The 27,668-nt window shown below is 59.3% G+C and overlaps 2 protein-coding genes across 2 annotated transcripts in view; both read left to right on the top strand.

The window, feature by feature from the left end:
• The first annotated feature begins 80 nt into the window (after positions 1-80).
• On the top strand, positions 81-15,872 carry ING5 (inhibitor of growth family member 5). The gene is made up of 8 exons (XM_040231976.1): positions 81-443; positions 1,749-1,820; positions 7,020-7,186; positions 8,535-8,646; positions 8,806-8,899; positions 10,812-10,947; positions 11,172-11,233; positions 12,848-15,872. The coding sequence occupies exons 2-8, from the start codon at positions 1,793-1,795 to the stop codon at positions 12,888-12,890; spliced, it is 642 nt and encodes a 213-aa protein (XP_040087910.1). The 5' UTR covers positions 81-443; positions 1,749-1,792; the 3' UTR covers positions 12,891-15,872.
• Positions 15,873-18,229: 2,357 nt separating this feature from the next.
• The window catches only part of D2HGDH (D-2-hydroxyglutarate dehydrogenase), a 24,765-nt gene continuing 15,326 nt past the window's right edge, over positions 18,230-27,668 (top strand). The window contains exons 1-5 of the mRNA XM_040231977.1: positions 18,230-18,279; positions 19,760-20,127; positions 24,723-24,780; positions 25,913-26,052; positions 26,718-26,911. Coding sequence (XP_040087911.1) covers positions 19,770-20,127; positions 24,723-24,780; positions 25,913-26,052; positions 26,718-26,911 — 750 coding nt within the window. The 5' untranslated portion in view covers positions 18,230-18,279; positions 19,760-19,769. The remainder of the gene's footprint in view (positions 18,280-19,759; positions 20,128-24,722; positions 24,781-25,912; positions 26,053-26,717; positions 26,912-27,668) is intronic.

Genomic DNA, 27,668 nt, shown 5'->3' on the forward strand with positions numbered 1-27,668 from the left:
CTGCGCTCTTCCCTGTCGGACCCGCCCCCTCTGTCCAGGCCCCGCCCCTCCGAGCCCCGCCCCGCCGTGGGGGCAGGACTGGCCCACCAAGATGGTTGAGTCCCAATCGCTGGGGACTCTGGGTCGGGTTTGGGGGGCCCAGGGCCTCGGAGTTCGGGGTTCTGTGCCTGCTTGTGATGTGGCTTAGCTTGTGCCTCAGTTCCAGGCCTCATTTCATACATTTGTAAGGCATGCAGGCGCAGAGGGTCACTGAGGTGCCGGTCCGTGCCCAGGGTCTGGGGGCGCTACCTACTGGCCTGGGTTAGGGTATTCAAGGCAGGCGTGATCGTCGTGGCCAGATGTCCCGACGCGTTGCACATGTTGCCCTCTCTGCAGAACTCCTGAGCAGGTGGCTTTTTTCCTCCACATTTCACAGAGCAGGTTTTGCTGCCTGCAGAAGCCAGGTAGCTTGTTAAGGTCTCTTTCTGGAGAGCGGCGATCCCGCCTTGGAGTCCTGCGTTCTGACTCCAGTCTGGCCTCCGCTGGGGCATGGCCTGGGGAGGGTGGGGCTGGTGGGTGTGGGGCCCCATGGCTCTAGAGCACTGTGCTGTACTGGGGATCACAGCCCCCAGACCCCCACCTGAGGTTGTTGAGAGTAGGGATTGAACCTCTGCTCTGGGGAAGACTGTGGTGATCCGCGCGGATCACCCAGTCCTGGCCCAGCCTGAGCACAGGTCCTGGGTGGGAGAGCACCCTGGTGCCTGTAGGGGGGCACTGCGGCTTGCCCTCCTCTTTCCTGGTGTTTGCCTGATGGGGCCCAGGAGGAGAGTCTGAGGAATATGATTCCTGGCCTTTGCGGGGCACCCGTGTGAAGGCTTGGGGACAGAAGCCCCTGTTCATTCCCTAAGCACCTGCTGTGCACCAGGAATTTTCCTGGGACATGCTACCAGATGGGGCAGGTGGAGTTTTTAAACGTTCACAGGAGTTTAAAGGTCGTGAAGGAGCCTAGCACGTCTGAGAGTGCAGGGGTACTGCTGCTGTAGGAACCCCGAGGGGGGAGGGATCCCACACAGAGGCTCTGAGGGGTCTGCTCGGTGTCTGCTGAGCCAGGGAGCCATGGGGCTTAAGCACCAGCTTTGTTTGATGAGAGGGGTCCATCCTGGCTGCAGGCAGGGGCCGGGCTTGGCCCAGACCAGGAGCCTGGCAGTGGGGACAGGAGGTCCCCACTGTGCTGTCCTCCCTGTGCTGTCCCTCCTGGTCTGTTTAATTTTAAATAAACTCTCATAAAATGGGAAACTCAGTCCGTCTGTGGTACTGGCCCCACTTCAGGTGCTCAAGTAGCCCCATGTGGCCAGTGCCTCTGTTGGGCAGCTCCGTCTTTGCATCACGTTCCCCCACACAGCCCCGGTTGGTACTTCCCGATGCCCCAAGTTCCGAGTGAAGTTGGAGGAGGACCCTGGGGTTTGGGCTTGTTCGCTGTGACGGGGTGTCTGCAAGGGAGGAGTGGCCTGGGGTCTGGGGTGGGAGGGCCGCATGGGCACCCTCTTGTCCTCTGTTTGAATCTAACTTCGTGAGTTTGTGACAAGTGCTCAAGCACGTCAGCCTGTACCAGGGTGTGTTCAGTGTCTAGAGCGCGTCCCTGGGAAAAGGTACCACGATTCTTCTTGTTTCCAAACCCTAGCAAACAGAAGGTGGAGTGGGCTTACCCCTTGTGGCCTTGAGCTGTGAGGCTGGGAAGGTGAGTTTTTGTCCTGCTGTGTCTCTTTCAGGTATCGAGAACCTTCCCTGTGAGCTTCAGAGGAACTTCCAGCTGATGCGAGAGCTGGACCAGAGGACAGAAGGTGGGTGCAGGCCTTTCAGTGCAGCCAGGGTGGGGAGAGCAGCTCCCCAAGGCAGGACCCTGGGGGTGGCGCTGTGCTTCCAGGTACCTGGGGCAGAGGTGCTGCGGGCATGAGGTGGTGTCTCAGAGAGAGTGCCAAGTCTGTGCAATCAAACTGAGTCCCTGGTGCTCCTGCGTTTCGTCTTTATGACCCTCATCCCCTCCTTGCAGTTAAAGTACTTGTTACCTTCTCTTAAAAGGTCTTCTCTGTTCACACTCTGTGTGTGTAGTTCATGCAGTCTTTTGGATCTTTTGGTAACTCCTTGTTTCTAAGCAGCTCGTTTTTCCTGCATTTCTTACTTTATTTCCTTTTGGTTTTAGACTTTAGCTGTTCAGTTATTTCAGAAAGTGAAGACTGACGTCTCTGGTTGCGCCCAGCCAGCTCATGTGCACACAGCTCTTCCCGCCATCTCCTGGGTGTCGTGGGCCAGAGTTCACGTTGTCCTGACGCCGTGTCCGTCAGCGCCCCTGTGTTGGTAGCTGACCGTCTGCTGTGCTCACGGGCCCTGCTTGGCCTGACTTCCTCTTGGCGTCTCTCCCTGCTCTGCTGGTCGGTGTGTCTTCCACATTCCCTGGTGCGCGACGCTAAGCATCTGCCAGCCGTCTGTGTGCCCTCCGCGGGGCCACTGGAGCTCGCCGGCTGGCCTGCGGGGCACACCTGGCCCCAGGCCTCCTCTCCCTCGGCTGCTCTTCCGTGCAGAGCCCTGTTTGCTCGGCTGTTAAGCGTGCCCCGTCTTGATTTGCCCCTTTGTTTCAGGGGAGCCTTAAAGGGTAGAGGGGAGGGTGAACAATGTTGCCTGTCTGAAACCGCAGCAGTGAGCAGTTGGCTGGGCACAGAACCCCAGGGTGACCTGCATTCCCCCAAGCGCGGCAGCTGCTCTGCATCGTCCACCAGCTTCCGCACTGCTACTGAGAAGGCCGCTATCATTTGGATTCCGGATCCTTTGAAAATGTGATCTTTATTTCCACTTTCCTATTTAGAAGCTTTTAGGCTTTCTCTTTATCTGTGAGGTTTTACGTTTGATGATGATGTGCTCAGGTGTGGACACTTTTTTCACACGTTGTGTTGGGCAGATATTTTGTGAGATTGGAATAACTGGTTTTTGACTGAGGTACAGCTTCTGACTAGTGAATACAGAGACTTCTTTTATTGTCAGATAGACCACTTATATGGAGAAATAAGTGTTCAGCTCAGTCACTCAATCGTGTCAGACTCTTTGTGACCCCATGGACTGCAGCACGCCAGGCCTCCCTGTCCGTCACCAACTGCCGGAGTTTACTCAAACTCACACCCATTGAGTCGGTGATGCCATCCAACCATCTCATCCTCCGTCGTCCCCTTCTCCTCCTGCCTTCAATCTTTCCCAGCATCAGGGTCTTTTCCAGTGAGTCAGCTCTTTGCATCCGGTGGCCAAATTATTCGAGTTTCAGCTTCAACATCAGTCCTTCCAATGAACACCCAGGGCTGATCTCCTTCAGAATGGACTGGTTGGATCTCCTTGCAGTCCAAGGGACTCTCAAGAGTCTTCTCCAACACCACAGTTCAGAAGCATCAGTTCTTCTGTGCTCAGCTTTCTTCATAGTCCAACTCTCACATCCATACACGACCACAGGAAAAACCATAGCCTTGACTAGATGGACCTTTGTTGGTGAAGTAATGTCTCTGCTTTTTAATATGCTGTCTAGGTTGGTCATAGCTTCCTTTCAAGGAATAAGCGTCTTTTAATTTCATGGCCGCAATCACCATCCACAATGATTTTGGAGCCCCAGGAAATAAATCTGCCACTGTTTCCCCATCTATTTGCCATGAAGTGATGGGACCAGACACCATGATCTTGGTTTTCTGAATGTTGAGCTTTAAGCCAACCTTTTCACTCTCCTCTTTCACTTTCATCAAGAGGCTTTTTAGTTCGTCTTCACTTTCTGCCATAAGGGTGGTGTCATCTGCATATCTGAGATTATTGATATTTCTCCCGTCAATCTTGATTCCAGCTTGTGTTTCTTCCAGTCCAGCATTTCTCATGAGGTACTCTACATATAAGTTAAATAAGCGGGGTGACAATATACAGCCTTGACGTACTCCTTTTCCTATTTGGAACCAGTCTGTTGTTCCATGTCCAGTTCTCACTGTTGCTTCCTGACCTACATATAGGTTTCTCAAGAGGCAGGTCAGGTGGTCTGGTGTTCCCATCTCTTTCAGAATTTTCCAGTTTGTTTTGAGCGACACAGTCAAAGGCTTTGGCATAGTCAATAAAGCAGAAATAGATGTTTTTCTGGAACTCTGTTGCTTTTTCCATGATCCAGCGGATGCTGCCAAGTTGATCTCTGGTTCCTCTGCTTTTTCTAAAACCAGCTTGAACAACTTCCAGATGAAGTTCACGGTTCACGTATTGCTGAAGCCTGGCTTGGAGAATTTTGAGCATTACTTTACTAATATGTGAGATGAGTGCAATTGTGTGGTAGATTGAGCATTCTTTGGCATTGCCTTTCTTTGGGATTGGAATGAAAACTGACTTTTTCCAGTCCTTAGGCCATTGCTGAGTTTTCTAAATTTCTTGGCATATTGAGTGCAGCACTTTCACAGCATCATCTTTCAGGATTTGAAAAAGCTCAACTGGAATTCCATCACCTCCACTAGCTTTGTAGTGATGCTTTCTAAGGCCCACTTGACTTCACATTCCAGGATGTCTGGCTCTAGGTGAGTGATCACACCATCGTGATTATCTGGGTCGTGAAGATCTTTTTTGTACAGTTCTTCCGTGTATTCTTGCCACCTCTTCTTAATATCTTCTGCTTCTGTTAGGTCCATACCATTTCTGTCCTTTCTCCAGCCCATCTTTGCATGAAATGTTCCCTTGGTATCTCTTATTTTCTTGAAGAGATCTCTTAGTCTTTCCCATTCTGTTGTTTTCCTCTGTTTCTTTACACTGATCACTGAGGAAGGCTTTCTTATCTCTCCTTGCTTTTCAAAGGAACTCTGCATTCAAATAGGTATATCTTTCCTTTTCTCCTTTATTTTTCACGTCTCTTCTTTTCACAGCTATTTGTAAGGCCTCCTCAGACAGCCGTTTTGCTTTTTTGCATTTCTTTTTCTTGGTGATGGTCTTGATTCCTGTCTTCTGTACAATGTCACAAACCTCCGTCCATAGTTCATCAGGCACTCTGTCTATCAGATCTAGTCTTTTAAATATATTTCTCACTTTTGCTGTATAATCATAAGGGATTTGATTTAGGTCATACCTGAATGGTCTAGTGGTTTTCCCCACTTTCTTCAGTTTAAGTCTGAATTTGACAATAAGGAGTTCATGATGTGAGCCACAGTCAGCTCCCAGTCTTGTTTTTGCTGACTATACAGAGCTTCTCCATTTTTGGCTGCGAAGAATATAATCAATCTGATTTTGGTGTTAACCATCTGGTGATGTCCATGTGTAGAGTCTTCTTTTGTGTTGTTGGAAGAGGGTGTTTGCTATGACCAGTGCGTTCTCTTGGAAAAACTCTGTCTTTGCCCTGCTTCATTCTGTGCTCCAAGACCAAATTTGCCCATTACTCAAGGTGTTTCTTGACTTCCTACTTTTGCATTCCAGTCCCCTATAATGAAAAGGACATCTTTTTGGGGTATTAGTTCTAGAAGGTCTTGTAGGTCTTCATAGAACCATTCAATTTCAGCTTCTTCAGCATTACTGGTTGGGGCATAGACTTGGATTACTGTGATATTGAATGGTTTGCCTTGGAAATGAACAGAGATCATTCTGTCGTTTTTGAGATTGCATCCAAGTACTGCATTTCAGACTCTTTTATTGACCATGATGGCTACTCCATTTCTTCTGAGGGATTCCTGCCTGCAGTAGTAGATATAATGGTCATCTGGGTTAAATTCACCCATTCCAGTCCATTTTAGTTCACTGATTCCTAGAATGTCGACGTTCACCCTTGCCATCTCTTGTCTGACCACTTCCAATTTGCCTTGATTCATGGACCTGACATTCCAGGTTCCTATGCAATATTGCTCTTTACAGCATTGGATCTTGCTTCTATCACCAGTCACATCCACAGCTGGGTATTGTTTTTGCTTTGGCTCCATTTTTTCATTCTTTCCTGAGTTATTTCTCCACTGATCTCCAGTAGCATATTGGGTACCTAACGACCTCGGGAGTTCATCTTTCAGTGTCCTATTGTTTTGCCTTTTCATACTGTTTATGGGGTTCTCAAGGCAAGAATTCTGAAGTGGTTTAAACATTTATAAATTGCTTAGCAAATAATACCCAGAGACCCTTTCCCCAGAGGGACAAATAGGGTCCCTGGTGCCCAGGGCCTGTGAGACTCCTGAGCAGGCCCCCTTCCCGTGAGGAGTGCACCCTGAGCTATCACCTACAAGGGTGGCCTTTTCATCTTTCTAAACGGAAGCATTAACGGCTGCGTCTGTTTCCACCCTTAATGACAATGGGATCCTCGCGTGGTGTGTGTTTTCCTTGCGTCAGTGGGGTTGGCTGGTGTTGCCGTGTCTTCTTACTGCTAGGTAGCGCTAAGAGTCGGGCACGCTGAGCAACGTCCCTTTCACTTCTCACTTTCGTGCACTGGAGAAGGAAACGGCAGCCCACTCCAGTGTCCTTGCGTGGAGACTCCCAGGGACAGGGGAGCCTAGTGGGCTGCCATCTGTGGGGTTGCACAGCGTCGGACACGACTGAAGCGACTTGGCGGCAGCAGCACTCTGTTCTGTGAGTGGACTGCAGCTCGTTTGTTTTGTCCTAGATTGGACGTTTGAGTTGTTTCCTGTTGTCTGTAGTTATGACTGCTTCCCCATGTGTGTCCTGGCCTCTGAATCTTTAGGGTATGTCCCTGAGAGTAGCATGCTGGTCATGGGTGAGGTGAGCACATCATTTATTCAAACGGGGTCTCTTGAGAGCCCAGAGAGGCACAGTGAGCCCTTCGGGGGAGCATCATACGCTGGGTTGTCCTGGGCACACTGCCCCGGTTGGGGTGTCTGCCTGTGGCCCTGATCCAGTGTCTGGGAAGGCTGTTCCCCTAGCCATCACAGGCGGCCAGTTTGAGCCAATCACTTCTTTGCTGGAACTTGTCATCATCAGGCTTTATCGGTTGCCAGTCTGGTGAGCTTGTCCTGGGTCGCGCGCGTGAAATAGCTCTTCAACCATTTCTCTCTCAGATAAGAAAGCCGAGATTGACATCCTGGCCGCGGAGTACATCTCCACCGTGAAGACTCTCTCCTCGGACCAGCGAGTGGAGCGCCTGCAGAAGATTCAGAGCGCTTACAACAAGTGCAAGGAGTACAGCGACGACAAGGTGCAGCTGGCCATGCAGACCTACGAGATGGTGAGCGGGCCGCCCCGGGTGCGCATGCGGCGCGGCGGGAGAGCGGGCGAGCGGGCCGCCCCGGGTGGCGGGAGAGCGGGCGAGCGGGCTGCCCTGGGCGGCGGGGAGAGCTGGCAAGTGGGGCCGCCCCAGGCACACGCCGCGCCGCACACGGTGGGGAGAGCTGCCCTGAGCGGCAGGGCAGGCGGAGGCCAGGCTGGGGCGGAGCGATGCGGAAGGTGCCCCGTGGAGGGGTCCTCCTCCCGGGAGCCTTAGTGCAGTCTGGTGCTCTGTGCCCTTCGGCTTGTGCAGTTACGTGTGTGTGTACACTTGCTCTTTGTTTTTATCAGCTTTACGTGAGGCCCTAGAGCTTGTTCTGGCCACCTCCCTCTCAGGTCTGCCTCACTTGAGGCTCACGACGTGGCACACATGGGGTTCTGTCTGGGGTGCCCCATCCTCACCTCCCGCGGGAAGACAAGAGTGATTTATTAAAGCCCAAATTCGGCTGTGTTTGAGAAAGAAGCCTCTCAAAGGCGAGCTTAATGCTTATGTTTGGGGTTTTGGTGCTCTAAAGCAGTAAGTCCTTCGAGTAAGCAGCCTGTCTTCCTGAGAGTTAGGTACGATCAGCATCCTTAAGGCACTCCCATTTTCTCTTTGATGTGTGATGAAGCTGAGGGCTCTGGTTCACTCCCAGGAGGGGCTATGTGGCTCCTGCTTGGGAAGCTGCCACAGGGGGCGTTGGGTGCCTGTCAGTGCCAGCAGGGGCTTTCCTTGTGATGTCCCTGCAGCTGCTCGCAGGAGCGTCCCCTCCCGTGTTATCCTGTGTGGTCATGGGTGATGTCCCACCTCTTTCTCCTTCCTTCCAGCTCCATCCGGAACCTAAAACTTAAGTCATTTTCTACTTAAGGACCTGTGCGCTCTTCACATTTTACGTTAACATTCGGTATCTAGTGTCCTCAGCCCTTACTCCACGTCTCACAGCTGTTTCTCATCCCTTCAAGGTTTTCTTCCCAGTAGGCTTTATTCTCAGAGAAGGCGATGGCACCCCACTCCAGTACTCTTGCCTGGAAAATCCCATGGACGGAGGAGCCTGGTGGGCTGCAGTCCCTGAGGTCGCACAGAGTCGGACACGACTGAAGTGACTTAGCAGCAGCAGCAGCAGGCTTTATTCTGTTGATGGGTCATATATGGGGAAAAAAGACCTTTGCATCAACTAGGAAACAGTAGGCCTTGTTCTAGCAGAGCTTTGTTAATTTAAGACTCAGCCTAGGGCAGACAGCACTCCCTGGCTGGCGCTGGGAGCGCCTGTGATTCCCGGGGCTTTTGGTCCCGAGAGCCACGTGGGTTGTGTGAGCATCCCTCCGTGCAGGTGGACAAGCACATCCGGAGGCTGGATGCAGACCTGGCTCGCTTTGAGGCGGACCTGAAGGACAAGCTGGAGGGCAGCGACTTCGAGAGCACTGGAGGACGGGGGTTAAAAAGCAAGTCTTAATTTTTCTTCATTTTGTTACTATTAACCATGGTTTGAAAAACTTTGTCTGGTAAATGTGTTAGGAATATCATGGTAAATACCATATTTGGGTAAACCTTGTCCTGCCTCAGGAATTCTGTGAACAAAGTTGAGGTCTTTCTTGTTTCAGAAGGTCGAGGTCAGAAAGAAAAGAGGGGCTCCAGGGGTCGCGGCAGGAGGACCTCAGAAGATGACACCCCAAAAAAGAAGAAGCATAAAGGAGGGTGAGAAGTGCTCTTTTACTTTTCCGCCAGAGAACGTTTGTGTTTGCTCAGGATGATAACACCAGTCACTGCTGAGGCTGCAGACATGCTCACCTGTGCAGGTGGGCCGCGGCCCCTCCCCCCTCCCCTGTGCAGGTGTGCTGACCTGATATCCTTCTGAATTCGAGGTTCCATATCCAAGGGTCACATAATACTGTAGCACGTATTTACTGAGAAAAATCTACATGTAGGTGGAATCACACAGTTCAAACCCATGTTGTTCAAGGCTCAGCTGTTAATTTCACATATTGTGATTTTTGTTCTAGAACATCATTTGACTCCTTTTTTTTTTTTAACAGATTTTAGTTAAACGTCTCCATACATGAATGTCTTAGTTACGCTTCTTTCATAACGTGTTTAAAGCCCTTCTTTGTTCATCTGAGCCCTTGGTCTTCTGTGCATTTGATGCTTTTTGTACACACTCCTCCTGGTTGGTGGTGTTTAGCCTCTTAAGTCGTGTCTGACTCTGCAACCCCATGGACTCTGCCCGCCAGGCTTTTCTGTCCATGGGGTTTCCCAGGCAAGAGCCTGCCGCACAGGGGTCAAGCCTGTGTCTGCTGCACTGGCAGGCGGCTTCTTGGCCGCTGGCCCAGCAGGAAGGCCCTCCTGGCGGCCACCGCTGTATTCTCGGTCCCTTAGGGCACACGGTTTGCTCCTCGTCTGACCTTGCAGGTGCATGCAGGTCGTGGAGAGGGCAGCACCTGCGCGTCCCCAAAGGCCCGCCCTCGTGCGGTGCAGGTGGACGGAGCCGGGTCGGGGCTGGTGGGAAGGTGGTGAGGCAGGGAAGCGAGAGCGCCCGTCTGCCGCCTGCGGGCGAGGCTCTCCTGCTGCTGCTCCCCCGGTTGGTCACGGGGCCTGAGAGAGGCTGGCTGGTTGGAGTCCAGGGGCTGGGCTCTGCAGCCTCTGTGTGGCGGTATGCGGTAGATGGACCGTGGGTGTGGCTGTGTGCAGGTCCCACGGCGTCGGAGCGGCCCCATGGGTGCGGGCCACGTTGGGGGGCTGGGGTGCAGCTGACTAGGTCACGGTGCCTGAGGAAGGGGCGAGCAGTCAGTCCCTCGGGGACCTGGATCCCTTCCGTTTACCCGGTTGGTGTGTTCACGTCGCTGGGTCGGCCGCTGCCTCTTAGCTCTCCCTTTGTTGCATTCCTCGTGTGACACGCCATCTGTTTAGCAGATGAATATCTGAACACGCCTGTAGTTTTTACCTGGGCGTAGGGCAGGGAGGGTTTTCTTTCTGTACTGATGGGAAAGTACTGTTTCATTCGCTGAGCTCATGGGATATTTTTAGAAGGCTGAAACCCACACGAGCTGATTCCCCCGGAGCCCCTTCCCCCCCTGCAGCTGCGGTGCCGTGGGCCGCGGTCTCGGGGGTGACCTGGGTGCTGTGGGGGCCTGGGGGTGGTGTGGGCGGCCCTGGTCTGGCTGGGCTGCTCAGGGGGCCTGGGGTGGCCGCCGGGTGCAGGGTGGTGGGCTACCTCCTGGGGCCGGCAGGTGAAGTGGCCCCGCGCACAGAGGGTGGCTCTGGTGCTGCTTGACTCCCGAGATGCAGAGCCTGGGGGAGGCTGGGGCAGGGATGCTGCGGTTCTGAGCTGAAGGTGCCGGTGGAGTTGGGCGGTGGGTGGGGCTGTAGGGCTGCACGGACACCGGGCATCCCGGTGGGCTCGGGGGTGCTCTCTGGTGTTGCCGGGTGCCCACTGGTGGTGGTGCCATCGGCCTTGGGGCGGGGGCGGGGCTGGAGCAGGCCTGCTCCTGGGGGACTGCTTTGGACTCGTGGTGAACGCCTGCCCCACACCGGCCCACACCGTTGTGCTGCACCCTTGCCGGGCACCGTCGCGGGCAGTTTGTCCCCAACCCCCCGCCCGCCACCTCCACAGGTCGGAGTTCACCGACACCATCCTGTCCGTGCACCCCTCTGACGTGCTGGACATGCCTGTGGACCCGAACGAGCCCACCTACTGCCTGTGCCACCAGGTGTCCTACGGGGAGATGATCGGCTGCGACAACCCAGACGTGAGTGCGGGCTGGGCCGGGCCGGTCTGGGCGGCGGGCAGGCAGCCCTGACTGCCTCCTCTGGCCGAGAGCGTGGGGCGGGCGGGCGGCGGGCAGGCGATACTGACCGCCTCCTCGGGACGGGAGGGCTGGGCGGGTGGGCGGCGGGCAGGCGATACTGACCTCCTCCTGGGGACGGGAGGGCTGGGCGGGCAGCGCTGACCGCCTGCTCCCTCCCCTTGCAGTGCCCCATCGAGTGGTTTCACTTTGCCTGTGTGGACCTGACCACGAAGCCCAAAGGAAAATGGTCAGTATGGCACCGGCCTTGCTTGTGGCCTGGGTGGGGGGCCTGCCTGCCGCGCCCGTCCTGGTGCCTGCAGCTGAGCTGCAGAGGGGCAGCTGCCCGCCTCACCGGGTCGTGTCTGTCATCACCCCTGTGTGACAGCGACCTCGAGTCACGTGGATTTGAGCCGCTTCCACGCGGCTGTTTCTCAGTGGTGAACACCACAGCACCGTGAGCTCCCTGGTGGGCGGAACCCGTGGGTGCAGAACGGGTATGAGGAGCCAGGGGTGGGGTGGCTGGCTGAAAGTTACTGTGACTTTCGACTCTTAAATACTGGTGCCCTGACCCCCACCTTGTGCAAGCCTGGCTTTCCTCTGGCAGCAGCCACTCTGGCTCTTGAGGGAGGCCGAGGAGACTGTGGGTCTAGACGAGGCACAGAGGACTCTCCTTGGGGAAGCTCTGATGGCAGCTGAGGGCCAGGCTCGGGCTGGGCGCCCCTAGAGCCGGGGGCCTCCATCCCAGGGGAGGTGTGGGCGGCCGCAGCTCTGCTGTGCGTGAGAGCCTGGTCCTGCTGGCTGTGCCGAGCGAAGGCCTGGGGACGCTGCCCTCCCCGCGTCCACGTGTGCCTGGCTCCCTCTAGCAGCACTCTGTGTGGACCCGGAGCATGGGCCGCCCGAGGGACCGTCCGTGTCGTCTGCCTGCAGTGGACGGCCGGGCAGGGGGTGCGGGCGCGTCTCAGAGCCACGTGTGGTGTCCACCCGGCTGGGCCCTGGCAGGCAGAGCCGGTGGAACCTGGTGGCCAGGAGCAGGCTCAGTGTGGGATGGGGTGGGGTCCTGTGCTGACCCCCTCGGGAAGAAGGGGCGAGTGGGCTGGCCCTGGGGCGGGAGGCAGGGAGGGCGACTGTGCTGGGTTTGCCTTGTTTGCAGGACTTTGCTGGTAGGCGCTAGAACATTGTTCCCTCTGTGCAGGCAAGTGCGTGCCCCACTGGGTGCACGGAGCAGGACAGGCTGGGCGCTCGCAGGGCGGGGCGGGGCCAGGCCCAGCCACCGACTGCCTGACGCTTGGCCTCCCTGTCTCCCTTCAGAGGGGGCAGAGTGCAGGCCGCTTCCCACCTGGTCTGTGATCCTCGGTGCAGCGAGGCTCCTGGGCCCCCACCCCGGGGCTGGTGGGCTGTGCTCAGGCCCTGGACCAAGCGCTGGGAGCTGGGGTTGGGCGGCCGCATCGCAGGTGCATCAGCCGTTGCCCGGGAGGGGCCTCAGGAAGCTGCGTGCCCAGGGCCATGGGGCCGCTGAGCCCCCTGGGGAGGGTGGGGGCCTGCGCCTGCCTGGCGCCTGCAGCGCGCCCCCCCCCCCCCCCCAGTGCTCGCTTCCCGTGTGCTCCTGGGGCGCTGTCCTCGCACAGGGAGCGCTGATGCCCTCGGACGACGGGAGTGCTTGTGTGTGCACGCCGCTTTGCTCGTTCCTCGGGTCTTTCCCGGCCCCAGCGCGGCGGCGGGCGGACCTTCCCCCATGGCCGTCTGCGTCTGGGTCTCTGTGCCGGCGGCACCGTGGCCGCAGTGTCCCGCTGTGCCGGGAGACCGGCGGGGGGGCCTGGCCTCCTGCCTTCCGGGGCCCCTGACGGCGCCTTTCTGGTCGCAGGTTCTGTCCGCGCTGTGTTCAGGAGAGGAGAAAGAAGAAGTAAGGCTGAGCGGACACTGGACCGGAAGTGAGCTGACGGATTCCCTTGTTCATGTTGCAATATTTTACATTCATTTTAAAACTACCTTGTTCCCGACGATATTCAATAACTCAACGGCCAGTTGTCATTCTGGATGTTTCCTTGAACAGACGAGAAGCCACCTGAGCCCGTTGCACAGAGAAGCAGTCTTAGGGGACTTGCCACAGTGACTCCGATCTCGTGACTCTCGTGCAGACCCCGGGCCCTGAGCGTGGCGGTCAGCCCCGCTGGCCCCGGGGCTCCGTGGGTGCGTGGCTGGTGCACTGCCGTCGCATCGCATCTGGAGCTGTGAGCCCTGGTGTCCGGCTGGCTTCCGGGGGCGGCTTGCCGAGGCCCCGGTGCCACTGCGGGCACCTCTGAGCCTTGCTGGGAGCCTAGGACGTGCCCAGAAGCGCCAGCTCTCCCCGGGGGCTCTGCCTCGATGTGCACTGCCTTCGCATTTGAACTGCCTGTTCCCTCCGTGAGGGGTTTTCTTTCCGGAGTAAACGACTCTCCACTAGCAAACAGGCTGTCGGTGCCGTGACCGGTACGGATAAGAGACGGCCCAGCGGAAGGGCCGATGGTCCGTTTCTCCGGGAATTCTGACTGTACTGTGAAGATGAGTTGTGGTAGCATGAAGATGGTGGTCTGTGTCAGTATGAGGGGAGCCCAGGTGCCGGGAGCTGGCCTGAGACCTGCTGACTCGCACGGCAGGCCAGCCGCTTAGACTGGGGAGTGACAATTATGTGATTTCTGAGCCGCCCGTGCCGCAGGAGCAGTTCTGGGTGAAGCGAGGAAACCCACGTGTCTTTCCTCCCCAATCGGCACGTGGTCTTGGACCCGCCTTGCTGGTCACAGTGGAGGTGGTCCAGGCGTGGATGCCTCGCGTGGCTTCTGCAGGCGCCCTCTCCCCTGAGGCCGTCCAGGCGCACGTTTGGAAGGCGGCGGGCACGGCGGCTCTGCCTCAGGCCCGGAGTCCGCGACACAGACTGGAGGCCCACCTTCCCGGCGTGGACGAAGCGCGTCCTGTCTGTGAGGAGGGCCATCAACAGGAACCCACCTGCTTCCCCGTGACGGCCGCCCGTCCTGTGCGCTCCCGAGAGGAGACGGCGGGCAGGAGCTGCAGAGGCCGCGCCCTGTGGCGACAAGGGGCCGCCCTGGGTCCGCATCCGAGCACCCTGCATCTGACCCTGTCCTCGCCAGAGGGAGCTGGGAGCCTGCAGGCGGCCTGTGCAGCATGTGGCCCCTGGGGCTCCCGTGGGCTGGCGTGGGGTCTGGCCGCGGCTGCCCCTCGGGCCCAGGCTCATCCAGGCCATGTGGCGTTCCTGAGGAAGGGGCTGCTGGCACCCTCAGCCTCTGCCTCGGCCGGAAACCCTGGGGGGTTGGTGTTTAGTGACTTAGGTTTTGGTTAGCATGGATGTTTAAAGATTATGGGGAGTAAATTGTGGGAAAGTTTTTTGCTTTTCACTCCTTTACCCGTTTTTGTGGAGAAGATAGGTAAGTACAGTACGTCTGTGGTGATTCCTCATAAGCTCATTTCATCTTTGACCCGTTCACACCACTGTTCCCACGGGAGGGGGGATTTGTGGACGCAGCTGGACGGCGGTCCTGAGCCTCAGTGGGGTGCCCGCCGCCCTGGCCGTTCCCCAGGAGGGTGACTGACTGCCCTGCCGGAAGCTTTCGTATAAAGTTGGATGGTGTCACCCTGCTTGTCACCGGTAACATGCCATCCGTGGATCTTTTTTGGAAAGTTTCTGTGCTTATATGTTTCCAGCGTTTGCTTTTGCTGGTTACAGTAACATCACCGAAATAACATGCACGTAGGTTTGGAGAAAATGGAAAACACAAGCGGAACAGAGAGCGTCCCCGGAACATTTTTGGGCCCCGGCCGAATGCCTCCTGACCATGCGGCTGCCCGCAAGGCAGAAGACGCTGGGGAGGCCCTGTGGCCGGGAGCACCTGGCCCGCGCTCCTCACCCCTCGCCTGCCACCCCGTCAGGACGAGACCTTCGCTGGTCTCGGGCGCTGGTGCCGGGGGCAGGCGGCCACTGCCGAGGCATTCCTGAGCCAGCGAGGGTGCGGGCCCCCAGGGTCCTCCTCAGGGTCTGCCTGTGCCGGAAGGGGCTTCTCGTGCGGAGGAGCGGCGCCACCCGTTGCCAGTGGTGCTCATATCCGTCAGCAGTGGTTGCAACATCCTCGTTTTCCTGCAGGAGAGCACGCGCTGCGCTAGTAGGGGCAGGTGTTAAGCCGCGCCCCCGCCTCTGCTGCGGAGCTCGAGGGGCTCGCGGCTGGCACACGAGGCCTGTGACCGTTCCTGCCGCAGGCTGGGCCCCTGAGCAGGCGGATGCGATCCTGGTGCTCTCAGGGCCTCCTGAGCCGGGCAGCCCCCGTCTACCCCGAGGCGGCAGCCGCCTGGACGCAGCCCCTGGGCAGTTGCGGGGGTGTGTGGGACACTGGCCAGCCGTGTGTCAGTCCTGCCTCCTGACCCGTCACCAGCAGCCCTTGGCGAGGACTGCTTCGAGCAATAACACTGTCCAAAGAGCAGCTTCCCTGTGTGCCCACAGCCAGGGACTGCCCTGTGCGGGGCTGGCACGCTTAGGGTTTCAGGCTTTCCTCAGCTTTTTGTGGACAGTGTGGTTGGTCTTCATTACCTGTGCCGAGAGGAATTTTAAAATGGGAAGTCTGAGAAAAGCGTTCTCATTCAGGAGAGAGTTCTGTGAAGTTTCCTCCCCGCTAGTATGTATTTGTGGTATTCATCTTACCACATCTCATCCAAAAAGACGATGCAGCTTTAACCTGAATGTTACATTGTGTTTTCAAGGAATTATTATTGATGTTCTCTTTGTAAAAGAAAGAAATATTGTAAATCTTTTTATTAAATAATGTAAAGATGTATATCTGTATTTTTGGATCATGTTATAGATGATGGATATATTGTTTAACGAATAAAGTATTTTTTGGAACAAACATTTAAGAATGCATCCTTTCTGGAAATAAGACTTCAGTGTTGTGTCGAGAGCTGGGACTGGATGCTGTGTGGACTCTTAAAGGGGGTGTGTAGTGGGCAGAGTGGGTGAGTCCCACCAGGGGCCTGGGTGGGGTCCTGGGCCTCAGCTCTCATGGTGTCAGAAGGCGGTCCCAAGCTCAGGAGAAAGATGTGTTCTTAGGGCACTGGGGGTCGCTTCCTAGGGGCTAAGGTGCCTCCTCTGGAACAGAAGCTTCGCCTTCTAGACCTGCTTGGGTGCCAAGGCCCTGTGGAAACTAAACCTCTCTGAGGACATCCTTGACGAGTGCTAACAGCGTCCAGAAAGCCAGCTCCGTCAACCGCGGTGAAAGCATGGCTGGGCACCCATTTTCAGATGACACCCTGTTCCAGACTTAGGTCCTTGCTGGAAAGGAGGCTGTGGCTCTGGCGGAGGGCCTGTGACCTGCCTCTGCCCACACTGTCCCCCACGTGCCCCAGTGGTGCCTGTCTGGGAGGCGGAGGCTGGGTGCTTTGCTGCAGGGGTGGGGAGCTCAGGTGCATTGCTGCGGGTTCCCAGGGGCCGGGATGCCACTGGTCTGTGGTCAGAGTGAGGCCTGTGGCAATCGGGTAATAAGGTGACATTGGTCTGGATGGCTGTCCAGGCCCCTCTGGTTACCTTCCCAGTGTCTGTGTCATTCAGATAGATGGACTTGACCACTGGCAGGATGGCCAGGTCGACCTGTGGAGCGAGGACTGTCACAGTAGGAAGGGCCAGGGGGAAGTCTCTTGAGTGTTCTCTCCCTGCCAAGGCGTAACCCAAAGGCAGGGTGCGTCCTAGCGTGCCCCCACTGAGTCACTGTGGAGAGGCAGGCAGATCTTGGGGAAGAAGGTTTACGAGAGGTGGTGAGGCCCTGCTGCAGCTGCTGTTCCTGATAAGGCATGCTACCAGAGCGGAACACGTGCTCTTGGCAGGTGGCAGGTGGTGGTTCTTGATCCAGTCGTAGCTTGTGCTCTGCCAATCTGCAGGGACCACCTGGATCTCTGTTCTACTTGGCAGAACCTGCAGCGCGCCTTGCCAACCCATCCTGGGGCCATGTACACACTCTGTCGTGCCCTCCGCCAGGGGTCATCATCTTAGCATCCCACAGAACGCCCCTCCTGTCTGTCGCGAGGACTCGAGCTGGTGAGCCAGACGTGTCCTGGAGCCGCCTCGGTAGGACACGGGGGCCAGAAGGTGAGAAGAGAACTCTGCTCCGGGTACCAGTGACCGTGTCAGCCAGCAAAGGGTGGATGGAAACCACTGTGAGTACTGTAACCATTTAATCAAGGATATCCAAGGGCTGAAGAAGCAAAAAGCGACATTGAAGTAGCAATAGTTGGAGGAAGCAAGTTGAATCTGTGGATTTGACAGCTTGGAGGAGGCGTGCTGCCTGGGATTCAGAGGAGGAGGAGGCCAGCTGGCTGCATGGCCACCTTGGGTACCTCAGCCCCAGGAGCCCTGGGAAGAGGGGCCCCACGGAGCTGGGGCTCAGATGTCTTCGGAGACCTGCTGCTCAGCGTCTGCTGGCACACCCGGGCGGGGGGGTGGGGAGTGGGGGTGGGGGGAGGCAGCTGGGAGCTGGCCGCTGGGTGGCTGGGGCGGGGAACACCTGTCAGGCTGGGAGCCCCCTCAGCCTGGTGCCCCAGATGGCAGAGCCCAATGGGCCCACAGAGCAGATACCCTGGAGCCGTGGATGGCAAACTGGCACCGGGCGGGCACAAACGAGGGGCTAGAGGAGGCGGCAGTCCCGAGAGGCTGACTCTGCGTCCCCCGGGGCGGGGCGGGTGGGGGTGGTCCGGGCCTTCCGGAAGCGGGATTGCCACCGGGCGCAGATCCTAGGGCCCCTCACTAGAGTCGCTGGGGTTCTCAAGTGCTTCGGGGCGCCCTCGGGCTCTGCCTGCAGCGCAGTCCGGACTCGCAGGGATGTCTGTCCTTCTGCCAGAGTAGGGGCCAGGGGACCGGGGCTCTGGGTGCCACCGTTCCCCGAAGCTGAGAGGGTGAGTCACGGTCCTCTGGGGGCCCCTTAGGAGGACAGAGTTACACCCTAGGGTCAGGAGGGATGTACACGTGGGCCAGTCCTCGTGGAAGGGGTGGGAGGCTGTGCAGGGACCACGCTAGGCAGTGCCAGCGGACTAAAGGCCAGCTGTCCTCGCGGGCGAAGCTGGATGAAGCCGGGCATCAGGGCGAAAGGGGCGGGGCCCTGGATGGGCGGAGTCCGGGCAGAGGGCGGGGCAGTGGGGTGGACGGAGCCAGCGACAGGGGCGGGCCCTGGGTGGGCGGGGTCCCCGAGGGCTTCCGGCGCAGGCGCAGTCCCGCCCCGCCCCGCCCTCTCTCTACGGCGGCGCGAAGCCTGCGGCGGGGACGCGGACGTGAGTGCGTGCGCGCGGCCGCTCGGGGTCTCGGCGGAGGGGCTGAGGGCCGCGGGCCGGGGGCGGCGGAGGCGCGCGGTCGCGGGGCGGCGGGCGCCCGCGGGGCCCTCGGATCCCACCGCCCGGGCCGATCCGGTCACGCGATCGCGCAGGCTGCGCGCCCCGGGCCTTCCAGACGAGCCTGGGTGACTGCACGCCCGGGGCGCCGGCGCTTGGTCGTCGCCCCCTGGCTGGGGCGGCTGCTCCTGGCCCCCGGTGGTCTCCTAACGGCCGTGACCCCAGGCGCCCGGCCCCCGGCGGGAGTCCGGCCCCGAGCTGGCTGCTTACCTGCCCTGCGCAGCCCTGAACAGGGGCGGTTGGCCTCCGCGCCTCCTTTAAGCCTCGCCCCCGCTGGTGCGGCGCCTGCTGCCTCCAGGCACCCAGGCGCTCTGGTCGTGTCCGCAAGGTCACTCGGAGGTGTGACCCCGCGCGAGGGCGCTGCCCCTCGAGCCGCCCAGGTGGTCTGAGCGCCAGGCGAGCTGGAAGCAACCAGAACACCGGTGCTCCACCCCGCTCCGCTCCCCGGGGGTTTCCTGGCGAGTTGCGCACTCCCGGGCCCCCACGACGGGGGCCCAGAGGAGCTTCCCTCTGCCGCCCGCTTTTTGTGAACTTGTAGCATACCCACAAACATAAGGTTATTATTCTAACCACTTGTCCCCTGGTGGCTGTGTCGTAAAGAATCCACCCGCACATTCAGGAGACCCTGGTTCACTCCCTGGGTCAGGAAGATTCCAGGGAGCAGGAAACGGCAACCCTCTCAAGTATGCTTGCCTGGGCAATCCTAGGGACGGAGGAGCCTGGCTGGTCGCAGAGTCGACGCCACTGAGCGATGAAACCACCACCTGCCTGCGCATGCGCACTCAGCCCTGTCCAGCTCTGCGACCCCAGTCTGTGAGCTGTAGCCTGCCGGGCTCTTCTGTCCAAGGACTTCTCCAGGCAAGAATACTGGAGCGAGTTGCCATTTCCTTCTCCAAAGGATCTTCCCGACCCAGGGATTGAACCCGCGTTCTTTGCACCTCCTGCATTGGCAGGTGGGCTCCTTACTAGCTGAGTCACCAGAGAAATGGCATCTGTGCCTACAGCACCGTAACTGCTCGTTCCTTGTGAAGGAAGAGGGGCTGAGAGGGAGGCATGGTTGTCGCAGATGCTAAAGCTATCACAGGGGTGGGGGTGGGGTGTGCCTCTCGTGACTTGTCGGGGTCACTCCTGCCAGGGGCCGTGCTGCGTCAGCTGAAGGCCTCGTGTCCCTTGTGCCCACCCAGCCCACCTCTTCCGGGTGGTCCAAACCTCACTCTGCCACCGCAGCCGTGGAAGCCGCGGTGTGTCTCTGGGCCCTTGTGGGCCTGGGGCCCTGCTGAGCTGTCTCCCCACCCTGCAGGTGCTCTCCTTGTATCCGCTCCGAGCTGTTCCAGAGTCATAGGTCCACTCCCTTACTTTGTAGGGCAGCAGTGATGATGCCCCGTCTGGTGCCCAGGTGGCCTGCGTGGCTCTTCTGCTGGCGGGCAGCCTGCATTCAAGGAGCCTCCGCGCGACAGAGGATGTGGGTGGGGCCGTCCAGGATCCCTGGGCTGGGCGGCCTGCGAGGGGCCTGGGGCACCAGCCCCCTGGCCTCACGAGGCAGCTGCTCGGCCTCCTCCCACGCTCCTGAGGTGACGCTGACCCCGGAGCGCTACCCCGTGCGGCGGCTGCCCTTCTCCGTGGTGTCTGAGGACGACCTGGCCGCCCTGGAGCGAGTCGTCCCTGGCAGGGTCATCACAGACCCGGAGGAGCTTGAGGCTCCCAACTTGGACTGGCTGAGGACGGTCCGAGGTGAGTGAGGGTCTGTTAACACTTCATGCTTGGGGTGGGTAGGGTTGAGAAACAGCCTGGGATTCCATGCAGTCAGCGGTGAGCACTGGGTGCAGGAGCTCTGGGCGGCGTCACAGACGCTTTTCCGATGCAGGACATCTGCAAATTAAGATAAAACAGCTGACCGCCCCACCTGCCCCCCCAGCTGCTCTGAGCGGGGTGTGTGTTAACTACTTCCTCGCAAGGCGTCAGTTCAGCTCAGTCGTGTCCGACTCTTTGCGACCCCGTGAACTGCAGCACACCAGCCTCCCTGTCCATCACCAACTCCCGGAGTTCACTCAGACTCATTTCCATTGAGTCGATGATGCCATCCAACCATCTCATCCTCTGTCATCCCCTTCTGTTTCGCCTTCAATCTTTCCCAGCCTCAGGGTCATTTCCAATGAGTCAGTTCTTCGTATCAGGTGGCCAAAGTATCAGAGTTTCAGCTTCAGTGTCGGTCCTTCCAATGAATATTCAGGACTGATTTCCTTTAGGATAGACTGGTTGGATCTCCTTGCAGTTTAAGGGACTCTCAACACCACAGTTAAGGGACTCTCCAACACCACAGTTCAAAACCATCAATTCTTCGGCGCTCAGCTCTCTTTATAGTCCAACTCTCACATCCGTACGTGACCACTGGAAAAACCATAGCCTTAACTGCTGCTGCTGCTGCTAAGTCACTAAGTCACTTGCAGGGCCCACAAGTGTGACCCCATAGACGGCAGCCCACCAGGCTCCCCCGTCCCTGGGATTCTCCAGGCAAAAACACTGGAGTGGATTGCCATTTCCTTCTCCAATGCATGAAAGGGAAAAGTGAGAGTGAAGTCACTTCAGTCATGTCCGACTCTTAGCAACCCCCTGGACTGCAGCCCACCAGGCTCCTCTGTCCATGGGATTCTCCAGCCTTGACTAGACGGACCTTTGTTGGCAAAGTAATGTTTGCTTTTTAATATGTTGTCTAGGTTGGTCATAGCTTTTCTCCCAAGGAGCAAACGTCATTTCATTTCATGGCTGCAGCCCAAGGCCTGGGCTGATGTATAGCGAGGAACCGCAAGCTGGGCTCAAACGACTGGAGTGTCTCCCCTCTGTTCTCAGGTGTGGGTAGGACTCCCTCTGGTGGAGGGTCCTTCCTGCCTCTTCCAGCCCCTGGGGCTCTAGGTGACCTTGACGAGTGACAGCGTCTTCCAGTCCTGTCCCTCCTCACACAGCCTCTCCCTGTATTTCCCTCTCTGTTCTCTTATGAGGTCACCTGTCCTTGGATTGGGGTACCACCCTCATCAGGATGATCTCAAGTTTAGATCCTTAATTACATCTGTAAGGACCCTTTCTCCAAGGAAGGTCATGTTCGTGGGTTCTGCGGGGTGGGGTGTCTACATGTCTTTTGGGGGGCCTGTTGTCCCCTCTGACGCTCGCTTGGGCAGGATGCGGGCGCTGCAAGATGGCCTGGCCGCCCACACCCCCCACACCAGCTTGGAGATTCTTCTGGACCCAGCTTACCTTCTTGATAGCAGGTTTCTTAAGGCCCTGTGTTGTCTTCCCTGGTGCTCAGATGGTAAAGAATCTGCCTGCAATGCAGGAAACCCAGGTTTCATCCCTGGGTCAGGAAGATCCCCTGGAGAAGGGAATGGCTACCTACTCCAGTATTCTTGCCTGGAAAGCCCATGGACAGAGGAGCCTGGCGGGCTACAGTCCATGGGGTCACACAGAGTCGGACACGACTGAGCAACTGAGCAACTTCACTTTCACTTTTGTGTTGTCTCTTGAAGTGATTTCAGAGGTCTCGTGACCTACTTAGTTACAAAAACCAACAGTGTTTTTGCTGCATATTAAGAAGATATGGAAGACAAGCAGTTTACAACCCATGACATGTTTAAGCCTGAAATGCCAGGACACGCTGGGTGTCCAGGTCCTCAGGCTGGGCCTGGAGCCAGCACAGCCCAGACTGAAGGCGAGCCCTGGAGGGTGTGCTGGGCTCTTGGCTCAGACACGTCGGGGGCTGTGATGGTGGCAGGAAAGTTGAGTGAGGCTCCAGACCAGAGTGCAGCGTCAGGAGCGAGTGGAATTGGGGCGTCGGCGTGGATAACGGGCCGGCCCTGCCCCGTGGGGAGGCTTGAGGCGGTGGACGCCCGTCTGCTGGGCTTCTCTACCAGGGTGCCCTTGAGGAAGGTCGCCCAGGCCCGCCCCGCCCTCAGAGGCGGCCCCGCCCCGCCCCGCCCTCATGGGCAGCCCCGCCCCACCCCGCCCAGAGCCCCCTGCCGAGCCCAGGGCCACGTGGTGTCTCTGATACCGAGACAGGAGGGATGTCCCTGAGGAACGTGGGGGCCTGCAGTCCAGTGGGCATTGTGGATGCTGGGCACAGCCTGTTCTGCAGGCCACTTGGCTCGAGAAGGCGGCTCTGAGTCCTGGAGCAGAAAATCTCCGTGGCCTGATCAGCAGGCTCCTGCTGAGGGTGGGGCAGGAGCTGTCGGCTCTGCAAGGTCCTGTGGAAGCAGCCCCGAGGCGGTGGGCGCTGACCCCTAGCGGTGTGCGCTGACCCCGAGCGGTGTGCGCTGACCCCGAGTGGTGTGCGCTGACCCCGAGTGGTGGGTGCTGACCCCGAGGCGGTGGGCGCTGACCCCGAGTGGTGTGTGCTGACCCCGAGGCGGTGTGCGCTGACCCCGAGGCGGTGTGCGCTGACCCCTAGGAGGTGTGCGCTGACCCCTAGGAGGTGTGCGCTGACCCCGAGGCGGTGTGCGCTGACCCCGAGGCGGTGTGCGCTGACCCCTAGGAGGTGTGTGCTGACCCCTAGGAGGTGTGCGCTGACCCCGAGGCGGTGTGTGCTGACCCCGAGTGGTGGGTGCTGACCCCTAGGAGGTGTGCGTTGACCCCGAGTGGTGGGTGCTGACCCTGAGGCGGTGTGCGCTGACCCCGAGTGGTGGGTGCTGACCCCGAGGCGGTGTGCGCTGACCCCTGAGTGGTGTGTGCTGACCCCGAGTGGTGGGTGCTGACCCCGAGGCGGTGTGCGCTGACCCCTGAGTGGTGTGTGCTGACCCCGAGTGGTGGGTGCTGACCCCGAGTGGTGTGTGCTGACCTTGACTGGGGGACCAAGAGCCGGGAGCACTTCTGTGTTTGTGTGTGGGATGAGGGTGCCTGGATGAGGCCCTGCGGTGAGGAGGGTGCCTCCCCTTCCTCAAGCCCAGAGGCACCTTGAGTGAGAGAGGGGGCTGCAGGGAAAGCAAAGCAGAGGCAGGAAGGCTCAGCAGTGGTGGGGGCAGCTGCTCCAGGGACAGTGGGCAGACGGCTGACAGAGAGGACAGGGGGCAGACAGCCTCCGGGAGGGCCGGCAGGGGGAGGGTCCACTGAAGTTAGGCCCTTGGAGCCCTGGGGATGTTCCTGGCAGGTGGCGGGCAGGGTGAGGAGGGCTGGGTCAAGGGTGGCCCGCTTGTGAGCACAGCAGGGTGTTCAGAGGGGAAGGGAGGCTTCAGTGGAGGGGTGGGGAGGTGGTGGGGGGTGGGGTGGGGGGTGATGGTGGCAGTGGTACCCCGACCCTGTGTGGCTGGCCCTTCTGCCTGTCCCCTTGCCAGCCTCTCCAGGCTGGACGTTCCTTCCCTCCAGTCCTGGGAACTTCCCCAGAGTTGGCCTCTGATGACTTCTGCTCTGAGCTTTGCTCTCTTTGTAGCCTCCCCTTACTAACACATTGGACCATTTTCTTATCCTTTTCCCCATTAGAAAGGTGGGAAAGGGGCGGGAGAACTTTGTTTTTCTCTCTGTGCCTGTGCCTGGGCACACGGTGGGAGCTCAGGTATGAGAAACATGAGTGAGTGAAGCCAACAGGAGCCTCGCGGATAACCAGGGTCCCTGCACTCGGCCGCCCGGAAGGACCTGGAGGCCTGACGGCCAGCCGCCTGGGCAGACACTGTTCATTTGATGAAAAGCAAACGAGACATGGCTTTCATAATAAGAAAATAAGCTAGAAACTACAGCCCAATCTCAGAGCGCCGTAAAAGTCAGTGACACAGCAGGAAGACGTGCAAGACAGCCTCCTGTCCTCCTGCAGCCTCTTAGCTGCTTAAAGCACTTTCCGCAAAACTGAGAGCGTAGAGAGAAACTTGATTGTCTTCGAGGCAGTGGTCAGGAATGCCGACAGATAAGGCCACGACCGGGCACCAAATAACTTGTGATAACCAAGCACTGAGAGTCTGCGGCCTGCACTGCTGTGGACAGATAGCCAAGATGGTAAATACGCAAGGTGGGGAAGGCCCCTTCCTGGAGCAGGAGGTAGGTTCATGAGTGCAGGTGAATGGTGCATTTGGAAGCTGAAGCTCATGGGTGTCGGCTCGCAGGGCGCCGGATGTTCACGTGGCCTCAGGGGTCCCCACATGATACAGGTTCCTTCCCAGGGAAACCCAGTCATTTGCAGTGGAGAGGACTCCGGGCTCCTGCCACTGAGGTCCCTGGGCCCAGCTCCAGCCCACAGGCTGCCTGGGGCGGGCCCTCTTCCTCAGCGAGTCAGGCTCTAGGCCCTGAGGCTGGCGGGCGGGCTTCCCCAGGAGGCGGGACGCCCCTCCTAGGTGACGGTGGCTTCTGTCCCACAGGCTCCAGCAAGGTGCTGCTGAGGCCGCGGACGACCCAGGAGGTGGCACACATCCTCAGGTAGGCGCCCTGCCCGCCCCACTCCCTCGTCACCGGGGCGGGGCAGAGAGCGCGCGGACCCCCGCGGCCAGGCAGGCGGGGATGGGAGGGCGGGCCGAGCAGGGGACAGAGGGGCCGAGCAGGCTGAGCGGAGCCGCGGCCTCCAGGGGGCGCCGGGCAGCCTCGACGCCCAGGGCAGCGGTGGGCACAGGCCTTTTCTTGAAAAACGCCTGCTTTGAAGTTTTCTATCCCTGTACACTCGTGTTTACTATAGAAAAATTGGAAAACATAGAAAGCCATAAAGAAAAAAAAATTGCGAAAGCAAAATTTCCCTCTCCAAATATAACCGCCGATGACGCTGGTTTGTCAGCCCAGCGCTTTCCTGCGTGTGTGTGGGCTGTTAAGCATCATCGCATTGTATCTCCCACGTCACGGCCTTTCCCTTCCATGTGGCGATGCCCGTGGTCTGATTCCCGTTCCACGCCACTGTCGATGCGTGGAAGGGGAGCGCCCGAGAGTGCTCTGTCCCCGCCGCCCGTGGAGCTGTGTGCGGGGCCCCGGGACACCTGGCGCTGCTCCGGCTGAGCTGCGGCTGGAGGCTGAGTGCCTGGCAGGCGGCCCCTCGGGTTGGGGCCCCCAGTGCCCAGATCTTGATCATCAGGGCCCGGTCCCTTCAGGTCTTGCTTGGTGGGAGGCTGGCTGGGGACGAGGTGCTGCTGCTGACTCTGACCTGCCTCTGAAGGGCAATGGGCAGGGGAGGGGTGGGCAGCCCAGGATAAAGGGGAGCAGAGATGCGGGGTGGGGGGGCGGGAGGGGCCCTGAGTGCCCGGGGCTGCAGCTGTCGAGATGAACAGGCAGGGCGGCAGCGGGCGCTCTGTCTGCGCTCGGAGGAGCAGCCTCGGGGTGGCCCGGGCCTCGTCTGTGACCTGGGAAGACTGTGGCCACCTGTTCCCCCGCGGTTTGCGGGGTCACTTGCCCCTCAGACTCCTGTCGTGTGTGGGGGACGGAGGAGGCACCCCCTTGAGGCTGCGGCAGGAAGTGGCCTGGCTCGGTGGTGGGAGAGGCTGGGGTCTCACGGCCCTGGCGGCATCCTCCCAGGGTGCTGGTGTGGGAGTCGGAGAGGGCCCTGACCGTGGTCCTCGGCGTGTCCCAGGTACTGTCATGAGCGGAACCTGGCCGTGAACCCCCAGGGGGGCAACACCGGCATGGTGGGCGGCAGCACGCCGGTCTTCGATGAGATCATCCTGTCCACCGCCCTCATGAATCAGGTCCTCAGCTTCCATGACGTGTCGGGTAAGGCCGGCCGCCCCCGGGACTTCCCTCTCGGCCGCCGGGCTGGGCTGGGCTGGGCTGGGCTGGGCTGGGCTGGGGGAGGGGGGCCCGGGTCTGGGGTGGGGGGACGAGCAGCCGCCCAGGCCCCTTGGTCCTTGGGGCGACTTACACCTTGGACTTGAGCTGCTCTGTGGGCCCTCCCGGCCACGCTGACCCTTCCTGAGGCCTGCGGGGTGTATAAGGGGCTCCACAGTTTCGAAGCTCCAGGCCCCGCAACTGTGTGGGTGCCTCTCGGGCAGGACCCCTGGGCCGAGCGTGCTCTCTGGCCACTGGGGGGCTGGGCAGAGCCCCAGGCTCCACCCACTCAATGCCAGCAGCATCTCCAACCCAGGTTGTCTCCAGACTTGTCACCTGTCCCCTGGGGCAGAGTCCCACCCGCACTGGAGGGCCCTAGCCTTGTAGGAACCCCTCTTCAGCGCTCCCTTGCGTGAGCCTGTGTGTGTGAGCCCTGTTCCCCCCACGTGGCCTCACTGGCCTTTCCTTTTCTGGGGCAGGGATCAGGGAGCACCCATTTTCCTCCTCGCCCTGGTTCCTGGGTGGGCGGATGCCTCTCCCGGAGTTTTCGGCCTGCTGGGCCCCCTGGGCTGAGCCTGACGGCCCCCACGGGGGCTCTGCTTGCTCGGCAGGGGTCCTGGTGTGCCAGGCAGGGTGTGTTTTGGAGGCGCTGAGCCAGTACGTAGAGGAGCGGGGCTTCATCATGCCTTTGGACCTCGGCGCAAAGGGCAGCTGCCACATCGGGGGGAACGTGGCTACCAACGCCGGCGGCCTGCGGCTCCTGCGATATGGCTCCCTGCGGGGGACGGTCCTGGGCCTGGAAGTGGTGAGCTGGGAACACTTGCCGCCGGGCGCTGGCCCTGCTTCCGGGGACCTGGCTGGACCTGCTCCGGTTCCTGGGTTGGTCCCAGGGGCCTGGTCTTTCCCAGTGGTCGGCATGCAAGGTCTCTGGTGAGACCCCCCCTGGCTCAGAGGTCAGGTGCACCCTTGTTCCCACACACGGGCACCCAGGGTGCTGCAGGCCCAGCCTTGGTGCCACCTTCTTGGGCCTCAGGTGGGCAGGGAGGCCACCTCGGGGTGCAGCCTGGTCTCCACTGGGCCTCACCTGAGCCGTGGGGGTTACATGCAGCACCCCGCTCTCTGGCTTCCCACAAGGCGGTGATGCACCTCCTGCCCCCACGAAGGGCTGCTGTGGGAGCTGCTCCCCTGAGCAGTTCCCGGGTGGTGGCATTCCGCCCGCCGGCTTTCAGGGGGCTGGTGCCGCCACAGCTCCAGGGTTTTCTGAAGCGCGGCCCCTGTGTTTGCCCGCGGAGGGGCCGCTCCTGTCTGATGAGTCGCAGGCTCCTGTCGCTGCTCTCTGGCTGCAGGCTGTTTTATTGCAAGTCTCTTGCTGGCTTCTGCAAGCTGTGTCACTAAGCTTCTGACTAAATTCACCAGACGAGAATCAGATGGGATTAGAGAGCATGACTGAGGCGCCTGTGGATGAGGAGTGCAGGGATGGGGCACTAGTGCACTGCCTTTCCCTGCCTTGCTGCACCCCGGGTGCTCCCTGCTCCACCCGGGTGCTCCCTGCCTTCCTGCCC

This window comes from Oryx dammah, unplaced genomic scaffold, assembly GCF_014754425.2.
Source record: "Oryx dammah isolate SB20612 unplaced genomic scaffold, SCBI_Odam_1.1 HiC_scaffold_28, whole genome shotgun sequence".
Classification (NCBI taxonomy): domain Eukaryota; kingdom Metazoa; phylum Chordata; class Mammalia; order Artiodactyla; family Bovidae; genus Oryx; species Oryx dammah.

What these genes read in the sequence shown, in the direction of transcription:
- ING5 (XM_040231976.1), top strand. Translation starts at nt 1,793, where the DNA reads ATGCGAGAGCTGGACCAGAGGACAGAAG. An exon ending in TGGAGGACGGGGGTTAAAAA is followed by an intron (nt 8,647 to 8,805) that starts GCAAGTCTTAAT and finishes TTCTTGTTTCAG; the next exon opens with AAGGTCGAGGTCAGAAAGAA. An exon ending in AAGAAGAAGCATAAAGGAGG is followed by an intron (nt 8,900 to 10,811) that starts GTGAGAAGTGCT and finishes CCACCTCCACAG; the next exon opens with GTCGGAGTTCACCGACACCA.